Genomic DNA, 10992 nt, shown 5'->3' with positions numbered 1-10992 from the left:
TGGGACTGATGGGATTAATACATCTCTTCTACTAGCTGGGACTGATGTGATTAATAGGTTCTCTACTAGCTGGGACTGATGGGATTAATAGGTCCTCTACTAGTTGGGACTGATGGGATTAATACATCTCTTCTACTAGCTGGGACTGATGAGATTAATAGGTTCTCTACTAGCTGGGACTGATGGGATTAATAGGTTCTCTACTAGCTGGGACTGATGGGATTAATACATCTCTTCTACTAGCTGGGACTGATGGGATTAATAGGTCCTCTACTAGCTGGGACTGATGGGATTAATAGGTCCTCTACTAGCTGGGACTGATGGGATTAATACATCTCCTCTACTAGCTGGGACTGATGGGATTAATAGGTTCTCTACTAGCTGGGACTGATGGGATTAATACATCTCTTCTACTAGCTGGGACTGATGGGATTAATAGGTTCTCTACTAGCTGGGACTGATGGGATTAATATGTCCTCTACTAGCTGGGACTGATGGGATTAATACATCTCCTCTACTAGCTGGGACTGATGGGATTAATAGGTTCTCTACTAGCTGGGACTGATGGGATTAATAGGTTCTCTACTAGCTGGGACTGATGGGATTAATACATCTCCTCTACTAGCTGGGACTGATGGGATTAATAGGTTCTCTACTAGCTGGGACTGATGGGATTAATATGTCCTCTACTAGCTGGGACTGATGGGATTAATACATCTCCTCTACTAGCTGGGATTGATGGGATTAATAGGTCCTCTACTAGCTGGGACTGATGGGATTAATAGGTTCTCTACTAGCTGGGACTGATGGGGATTAATACATCTCCTCTACTAGCTGGGACTGATGGGATTAATAGGTCCTCTACTAGCTGGGACTGATGGGATTAATAGGTCCTCTACTAGCTGGGATTGATGGGATTAATAGGTCCTCTACTAGCTGGGACTGATGGGATTAATACATCTCTTCTACTAGCTGGGATTGATGGGATTAATAGGTCCTCTACTAGCTGGGACTGATGGGGATTAATACATCTCCTCTACTAGCTGGGACTGATGGGATTAATAGGTCCTCTACTAGCTGGGACTGATGGGATTAATACATCTCTTCTACTAGCTGGGACTGATGGGATTAATAGGTCCTCTACTAGCTGGAACTGATGGGATTAATAGGTCCTCTACTAGCTGGGATTGATGGGATTAATAGGTCCTCTACTAGCTGGGACTGATGGGATTAATACATCTCTTCTACTAGCTGGGACTGATGAGATTAATAGGTTCTCTACTAGCTGGGACTGATGGGATTAATAGGTTCTCTACTAGCTGGGACTGATGGGATTAATACATCTCCTCTACTAGCTGGGATTGATGGGATTAATAGGTCCTCTACTAGCTGGGACTGATGGGATTAATACATCTCTTCTACTAGCTGGGACTGATGGGATTAATAGGTCCTCTACTAGCTGGGACTGATGGGATGAATAGGTCCTCTACTAGCTGGGATTGATGGGATTAATAGGTCCTCTACTAGCTGGGACTGATGGGATTAATACATCTCTTCTACTAGCTGGGACTGATGGGATTAATAGGTCCTCTACTAGCTGGGACTGATGGGATTAATAGGTTCTCTACTAGCTGGGACTGATGAGATTAATAGGTTCTCTACTAGCTGGGACTGATGGGATTAATAGGTTCTCTACTAGCTGGGACTGATGGGATTAATACATCTCTTCTACTAGCTGGGACTGATGGGATTAATACATCTCTTCTACTAGCTGGGACTGATGAGATTAATAGGTTCTCTACTAGCTGGGACTGATGGGATTAATAGGTTCTCTACTAGCTGGGACTGATGGGATTAATACATCTCCTCTACTAGCTGGGACTGATGGGATTAATAGGTTCTCTACTAGCTGGGACTGATGAGATTAATAGGTTCTCTACTAGCTGGGACTGATGGGATTAATAGGTTCTCTACTAGCTGGGACTGATGGGATTAATACATCTCTTCTACTAGCTGGGACTGATGGGATTAATACATCTCTTCTACTAGCTGGGACTGATGAGATTAATAGGTTCTCTACTAGCTGGGACTGATGGGATTAATAGGTTCTCTACTAGCTGGGACTGATGGGATTAATACATCTCCTCTACTAGCTGGGATTGATGGGATTAATAGGTCCTCTACTAGCTGGGACTGATGGGATTAATACATCTCTTCTACTAGCTGGGACTGATGGGATTAATAGGTCCTCTACTAGCTGGGACTGATGGGATGAATAGGTCCTCTACTAGCTGGGATTGATGGGATTAATAGGTCCTCTACTAGCTGGGACTGATGGGATTAATACATCTCTTCTACTAGCTGGGACTGATGGGATTAATAGGTCCTCTACTAGCTGGGACTGATGGGATTAATAGGTTCTCTACTAGCTGGGACTGATGAGATTAATAGGTTCTCTACTAGCTGGGACTGATGGGATTAATAGGTTCTCTACTAGCTGGGACTGATGGGATTAATACATCTCTTCTACTAGCTGGGACTGATGGGATTAATAGGTCCTCTACTAGCTGGGACTGATGGGATTAATAGGTCCTCTACTAGCTGGGACTGATGGGATTAATACATCTCTTCTACTAGCTGGGACTGATGGGATTAATAGGTCCTCTACTAGCTGGGACTGATGGGATTAATAGGTCCTCTACTAGCTGGGACTGATGGGATTAATACATCTCCTCTACTAGCTGGGACTGATGGGATTAATAGGTTCTCTACTAGCTGGGACTGATGGGATTAATACATCTCTTCTACTAGCTGGGATTGATGGGATTAATAGGTCCTCTACTAGCTGGGATTGATGGGATTAATAGGTCCTCTACTAGCTGGGACTGATGGGATTAATAGGTCCTCTACTAGCTGGGACTGATGGGGATTAGTACATCTCCTCTCCACCCTGGTTGTGAGGAGAGCTGGGCTGAGACTGTCCTCAGTGGACTGATGGGGATTTCGTTCCTTTCTGTTCTCTTCTGGTCAGAGCTAGGCCTGGGCTAGGTCGGGGCTAGGTCGGGGCTAGGTTGGGGCTAGGTCGGGGCTAGTTCTGGGCTAGGTCAGGGCTAGGTCAGGGCTATGTCGGGGCTAGGTCAGGGCTATGTCAAGGCTAGGTCGGGGCTAGGTCTGGGCTAGGTCGGGGCTTTGTCAGGGCTAGGTCGGGGCTAGGTCTGGGCTAGGTCGGGGCTAGTCCTGGGCTAGGTCCTGGGCTAGGTCGGGGCTAGGTCGGGGCAAGGTCGGGGCTAGTTCTGGGCTAGGTCAGGGCTAGGTCAGGGCTATGTCAGGGCTATGTCGGGGCTAGGTCAGGACTATGTCGGGGCTAGGTCGGGGCTAGGTCTGGGCTTGGTCGGGGCTAGGTCGGGGCTTTGTCAGGGCTAGGTCAGGGCTTTGTCAGGGCTAGGTCAGGGCTAGGTCTGGGCTAGGTCGGGGCTAGGTCGGAGCTAGGTCGGGGCTTTGTCAGGGCTAGGTCGGGGCTTTGTCAGGGCTAGGTCGGGGCTTTGTCAGGGCTAGGTCAGGGCTAGGTCTGGGCTAGGTCGGGGCTAGGTCGGAGCTAGGTCTGGGCTAGGTCTGGGCTAGGTCCTGGGCTAGGTCTGGGCTAGGTCGGGGCTAGTCCTGGGCTAGGTTGGGGCTAGGTCGGGGCTAGGTCTGGGCTAGGTTGGGGCTAGGTCTGGGCTAGGTCGGGGCTAGGTCGGAGCTAGGTCGGGGCTTTGTCAGGGCTAGGTCGGGGCTTTGTCAGGGCTAGGTCGGGGCTTTGTCAGGGCTAGGTCAGGGCTAGGTCTGGGCTAGGTCGGGGCTAGGTCGGAGCTAGGTCTGGGCTAGGTCTGGGCTAGGTCCTGGGCTAGGTCTGGGCTAGGTCGGGGCTAGTCCTGGGCTAGGTTGGGGCTAGGTCGGGGCTAGGTCTGGGCTAGGTTGGGGCTAGATCTGGGCTAGGCCGGGGCTAGGTCTGGGCTAGGTCTGGGCTAGGTCGGAGCTAGGTCGGGGCTAGGTCGGGGCTAGGCCGGGGCTAGGTCTGGGCTAGGCCGGGGCTAGGTCTGGGCTAGGCCGGGGCTAGGTCGGGGCTAGGCCTGGGCTAGGTCTGGGCTAGGTTGGGGCTAGATCTGGGCTAGGCCGGGGCTAGGCCGGGGCTAGGTCTGAGCAAGGTCGGAGCTAGGTAGGAGCAAGACATTTTAAAATGGATTTCATGAGAATCACCCAGCTAGGGACTAACACGGACTACAGGAAGAAATCCAGCCCAGTCACGGACCAGGATGTCTTGCTCCCAGGCAGACTAAATAACTTTTTTGCCCGCTTTGAGGACAATACAGTGCCACTGACACGGCCTGCAACGAAAACATGCGGTCTCTCCTTCACTGCAGCCGAGGTGAGTAAGACATTTAAACGTGTTAACCCTCGCAAGGCTGCAGGCCCAGACGGCATCCCCAGCCGCGCCCTCAGAGCATGCGCAGACCAGCTGGCCGGTGTGTTTACGGACATATTCAATCAATCCCTATACCAGTCTGCTGTTCCCACATGCTTCAAGAGGGCCACCATTGTTCCTGTTCCCAAGAAAGCTAAGGTAACTGAGCTAAACGACTACCGCCCCGTAGCACTCACATCCGTCATCATGAAGTGCTTTGAGAGACTAGTCAAGGACCATATCACCTCCACCCTACCTGACACCCTAGACCCACTCCAATTTGCTTACCGCCCAAATAGGTCCACAGACGATGCAATCTCAACCACACTGCACACTGCCCTAACCCATCTGGACAAGAGGAATACCTATGTGAGAATGCTGTTCATCGACTACAGCTCGGCATTCAACACCATAATACCCTCCAAGCTCGTCATCAAGCTCGAGACCCTGGGTCTCGACCCCGCCCTGTGCAACTGGGTACTGGACTTCCTGACGGGCCGCCCCCAGGTGGTGAGGGTAGGCAACAACATCTCCTCCCCGCTGATCCTCAACACTGGGGCCCCACAAGGGTGCGTTCTGAGCCCTCTCCTGTACTCCCTGTTCACCCACGACTGCGTGGCCACGCACGCCTCCAACTCAATCATCAAGTTTGCGGACGACACAACAGTGGTAGGCTTGATTACCAACAACGACGAGACGGCCTACAGGGAGGAGGTGAGGGCCCTCGGAGTGTGGTGTCAGGAAAATAACCTCACACTCAACGTCAACAAAACTAAGGAGATGATTGTGGACTTCAGGAAACAGCAGAGGGAACACCCCCCTATCCACATCGATGGAACAGTAGTGGAGCGGGTAGCAAGTTTTAAGTTCCTCGGCATACACATCACAGACAAACTGAATTGGTCCACTCACACAGACAGCATCGGGAAGAAGGCGCAGCAGCGCCTCTTCAACCTCAGGAGGCTGAAGAAATTCGGCTTGTCACCAAAAGCACTCACAAACTTCTACAGATGCACAATCGAGAGCATCCTGGCGGGCTGTATCACCGCCTGGTATGGCAACTGCACCGCCCTCAACCGTAAGGCTCTCCAGAGGGTAGTGAGGTCTGCACAACGCATCACCGGGGGCAAACTACCTGCCCTCCAGGACACCTACACCACCCGATGTCACAGGAAGGCTATAAAGATCATCAAGGACATCAACCACCCGAGCCACTGCCTGTTCACCCCGCTATCATCCAGAAGGCGAGGTCAGTACAGGTGCATCAAAGCTGGGACCGAGAGACTGAAAAACAGCTTCTATCTCAAGGCCATCAGACTGTTAAACAGCCACCACTAACACTGAGTGGCTGCTGCCAACACACTGACACTGACTCAACTCCAGCCACTTTAATAATGGGAATTGATGGGAAATGATGTAAATATATCACTAGCCACTTTAAACAATGCTACCTTATATAAATGTTACTTACCCTACATTATTCATCTCATATGCATACGTATATACTGTACTCTATATCATCGACGGTATCCTTATGTAATACATGTATCACTAGCCACTTTATACTATGCCACTCATCTCATTTGTACATACTGTACTCGATACCATCTACTGTATCTTGCCTATGCTGCTCTGTACCATCACTCATTCATATATCCTTATGTACATATTCTTTATCCCCTTACACTGTGTACAAGACAGTAGTTTTGGAATTGTTAGTTAGATTACTTGTTATTACTGCATTGTCGGAACTAGAAGCACAAGCATTTCGCTACACTCGCATTACCATCTGCTAACCATGTGTATGTGACAAATAAAATTTGATTTGATTTGATTTGATTTGACACACACGGAACCTCCAACTCGATCAACTAGAGCCATATTAGGAGACGAGTGATAGAATAATGAAATTAAACAAGGATGTTGAGCTATCCTCTCTGGTCTTCATGAACAGCTGTTCAACACCAATCAATAATGACTAACTTTCACACTGCTTGTTGAGCTACAGACACATCTCCATATAACATGAGCTGAACCTGCTGGCTAACATAAACACACAGAAACCATATTCAACATCAATCAATGACGAACAAGAATAAAGCTCATGACTCCAACCTGTATGTTCACCAGCAGACACCTGGTATTCTCTCTGGCCTTATTTACTTAAAAAAAAAAATGTCATATTTATTTAACTAGGCAAGTCAGTTAAGAACAAATTCTTAATTAACAATAACGGACTACACCGGCCAAACCCGGACGACGCTGGGCCAATTGCGCGCCACCCTATGGGAACTCCCAATCACAGCCGGTTGTGATACAGCCTGGATTCAAACCAGGGGGTCTGTAGTGACGCCTCTAGCACTGAGATGCAGTGCTTTAGACCGCTGGGCCACTCGGGAGCCCAAATGATCCGCTGTTCAACACCAATCAATACTGCATTTAACACAGGTTAACAGAGACATACTTACAGACACATTTACAATGTAAAAACATATAAATACGGGTATATATATTTTATATGTAAAACAGTCGGTTCATTTAATGAAACCTACTACTGGTAACCAGGCTGAGGGTTCCTCAGACCCTAACCAGGCTGAGGGTTCCTCAGTCCCTAACCAGGCTGAGGGTTCCTCAGTCCCTAACCAGGCGGAGGGTTCCTCAGACCCTAACCAGGCTGAGGGTTCCTCAGTCCCTAACCAGGCGGAGGGTTCTTCAGACCCTAACCAGGCTGAGGGTTCCTCAGACCCTAACCAGGCTGAGGGTTCCTCAGTCCCTAACCAGGCTGAGGGTTCCTTAGACCCTAACCAGGCTGAGGGTTCCTCAGACCCTAACCAGGCTGAGGGTTCCTCAGTCCCTAACCAGGCTGAGGGTTTCTCAGTCCCTAACCAGGCTGAGGGTTCCTCAGTCCCTAACCAGGCTGAGGGTTCCTCAGTCCGTAACCAAGCTGAGGGTTCCTCAGACCCTAACCAGGCTGAGGGTTCCTCAGTCCCTAACCAGGCTGAGGGTTCCTCAGTCCCTAACCAGGCTGAGGGTTCCTCAGTCCCTAACCAGGCTGAGGGTTCTTCAGACCCTAACCAGGCTGAGGGTTCCTCAGACCCTAACCAGGCTGAGGGTTCCTCAGTCCGTAACCAAGCTGAGGGTTCCTCAGACCCTAACCAGGCTGAGGGTTCCTCAGTCCCTAACCAGGCTGAGGGTTCCTCAGTCCCTAACCAGGCTGAGGGTTCCTCAGTCCCTAACCAGGCTGAGGGTTCCTCAGTCCCTAACCAGGCTGAGGGTTCTTCAGACCCTAACCAGGCTGAGGGTTCCTCAGTCCCTAACCAGGCTGAGGGTTCTTCAGACCCTAACCAGGCTGAGGGTTCCTCAGACCCTAACCAGGCTGAGGGTTCCTCAGTCCCTAACCAGGCTGAGGGTTCCTTAGACCCTAACCAGGCTGAGGGTTCCTCAGTCCCTAACCAGGCTGAGGGTTCCTCAGACCCTAACCAGGCTGAGGGTTCCTCAGACCCTAACCATGCTGAGGGTTCCTCAGACCCTAACCAGGCTGAGGGTTCCTCAGACCCTAACCAGGCTGAGGGTTACTCAGACCCTAACCAGGCTGAGGGTTCCTCAGACCCTAACCAGGCTGAGGGTTCCTCAGACCCTAACCCCCTATTTATCATGTGGCTGGTATGTTGGTACTCTAGGGTTGCCTCCCAAACTAAACCCTATTCCCTACATAGTACACTACTTTTGGCCATTTGACCAGGGCCCATAGAGTTCTGGTCAGAAGCAGTGCACTATGAAAGGTAATAGGGTTTCATTTGGACGCACCCCAAGACTCCCCCTAGTGACGGTGCGTTTTATAATGACACTAAACCATCCTGTATCTAATGAATGTATCTTTCTCCACAGACCATCACATCGTGGTCCGGAGACAAAGCTGTTTTCCCATTCATTCACAAGTAAGCAATCGTACTTTTAAAAGCGATTGTTTAAATAAAAAAACAATGAATAAGAAAAACCCTGAGTTAGGTCGATAGATGAAGTATGACAGCGTCATATTCAGATGGACCCGTAGTTTTAGAGTTAGAGCTATATTTCAAAATGAATGTTCTCTGCGCATTTAGGAAAGGATCACATCTACTTTATAACTCAATCTGTATTTTAGCATGATTTTTGACTTATCAAACTTCTGTCATATCAGACTGTAATGTCAATTAATATGACAATCAAGTCGGCCGGTTCAGTAACTTTTTGCTAATTAAAACTAACAGGAAAAACTATTTAACTATTGTTAAAAAATAATTGGTTATTATTATTCTATTCAACATCTGTTACAAAACTCTGATCAACACACGATAAAGATGCTATCCGAATCCCCACACCTCCCTCCCCCAACTTGTTGCCGCTGTTAGCTGCTGCGTGCAGCTATTCAAAAACGGTCTGATAATCAAACAAAACGTCTTTCTCCACTTACCTGAAGCAGCAACGATCCCAACCCAAATCCGACAGAAACACGCCAAATCTCTCTTCATTTCCAGTTCTCCAGTCCTGCGAAGGTTTAACCGATGATTATTTTACTACAAAACGTCGCGTGTTTGAGGTGTTGATGAGTGCAGGGAGAGAGAGAAAGGAGGAAAGTAAAAAAAAGTCTGTGAGTTGAATGGGACAAACTCAGGTGCGCTTGCTGTGGAACCGGGAAACCGTGACTCTGTCACCAGAACCACGCGAGGAGGATGTGCATGGGTGAAATAGAGGAGAGAGAGAGAGGGGGAAAAAAGCGTTTTTCTCTTTTCCTGTTAAAAAACAAAAGGATTCAGCAAGACCTGAATGGACACCACAATAATTTTACTGGGACGGGCACATTGGACACACACGTACATACGCACACACACACACACACACACACACACACACATACACACACACACACACACACACACACACACACACACACACACACATACACACACACACACACACACACACACACACACACACACACACACACACACACACACACAACTCTCGTTAATAACTTAGGCTAAGCCCTCCAGTCACCGTAGAGGAATGACAAATGTCCTTCCTGGAGTGAAGATGCGACCCCAACACTACATTATCACCCCCTCAGACTGCTTCCTTTAACTGGTAGGTCACTGTTGCTTCTCTTGAAATTCAACACTTCTCATCCAAGTCATTTACCAATTCACCATTTTTAACTGTAACCTTAGACATAAATAGACGAGTTAATGAAAGCAATATGCTTGACTCAGTCTCCTCCTAATTTCCCGATTACAACTTGAACCTTCTGGCATTTAAATTAGTTAATGGGAGTTTATTATTATAGACTTGATTCAGTCCCCCTCCATTTATTTCAGGATCATATGAAAACAATAACTTTTTAGCAGAATTGTAAACTTGTTTTAATGGTTAAGAATGTACAATTGGATTCTGGTAAGGTCATGCCAAAAGTGTCTGTCAATATCAATTTCAGCCTCAGAGATCTTTAAGTCCCTCAGAGATCTTTAAGTTCCTCAGAGATCTTTAAGTCCCTCAGAGATGCTATATATTTCTTCCCATCACTATCTTCCATGCATGAGAACATGGTGTTTCCACCCAATAACACAACTGACATACACACACACACACACACACACACACACACACACACACACACACACACACACACACACACACACACGTACACACACACACACACACCCCTACTCTTACAGACAGGCGGTAAACAGAGTGACCATCGGTATCACTTCCACTCAACACACACACACACCGGACACACAAACACACACACATGCTTGCACGCACGCACACACACGCACAAGGCTTTTGGGAATAAGCATCTCTCCTCTTCTCCTTCACCTCTTCCCCTTCTCCTCTCCTCCTTCACCTCCTCCTCTTCTCTCCTCTTCCGCTTCTCTCCTCCTCCCCTTACCCCCCCTTCTCCTCTCCTTCCCCCCTTTTCTCTCCTCCTTCTCTCTTAATCCCCCCCTCCTCCTCCCCCTCTCCTCTTATTCTCCTCCCCCTCTCCTCTCTCCCTCTCATCCTCCCCGTCTTCTCTCCTCTTCCTCCTCCTCCTCTCCACCAGCCCTCCTCTACAGGGACTGGTTGGGGTGTGAAAGGGAAACATGTGTTAAGTGCCGGCCCAGTGCTGTGTGACCAGAGCCCAACATAGGGCATAGGGAATAGTGAATAGGGTGCCATTTGGGACACAGTTCAAGCTTGCTATCAGCCTTATGTTAGAGGAAGATACAGTTGAAAAATTAAAGGACAGTCGAACACTCTAGGATCTCAGATGCAATAATTGAATAACCTAAAAACCAACATTTGGACAGACAAGCTGTCTTCATCTGGGAATAATAACAAACACTGCAGGGTCACTAGTTTATATCGTGTCAAAGGATACACACAGGTGTCTGTAATCATGTCCGGGTGTGGCCTGATATCATTGGTTAATTCTCAGATATAAAAACAACATACCATGAACATGAATGGATAGCGTACGATCTTAGATATAATTTAGCTACATAAGCCTACAAACATTTACTATAGCAAAA

The 10992-nt window shown here is 48.4% G+C and overlaps 1 protein-coding gene across 4 annotated transcripts in view; it reads right to left on the bottom strand.

Moving 5' to 3' along the window:
- Positions 1-9282, bottom strand: part of LOC110487799 (vascular endothelial growth factor receptor 3) — a 255210-nt gene extending 245928 nt beyond the window's left edge. For 3 of the 4 annotated variants that reach the window (XM_036943557.1, XM_036943558.1, XM_036943559.1), the window contains exon 1: positions 8895-9282. In XM_036943557.1, the coding sequence (XP_036799452.1) occupies positions 8895-8952 (58 nt within the window). In that variant the 5' untranslated portion in view covers positions 8953-9282. The remainder of the gene's footprint in view (positions 1-8894) is intronic. The other variant, XM_036943556.1, reaches the window with a different exon arrangement.
- Between the last annotated feature and the right edge of the window lie 1710 nt (positions 9283-10992).

This window comes from Oncorhynchus mykiss, chromosome 14, assembly GCF_013265735.2.
Source record: "Oncorhynchus mykiss isolate Arlee chromosome 14, USDA_OmykA_1.1, whole genome shotgun sequence".
Taxonomy (NCBI): domain Eukaryota; kingdom Metazoa; phylum Chordata; class Actinopteri; order Salmoniformes; family Salmonidae; genus Oncorhynchus; species Oncorhynchus mykiss.
The sequence above is the reverse complement of the archived record's forward strand: the minus strand, read 5'-3'. Positions and strand labels throughout refer to the sequence as shown.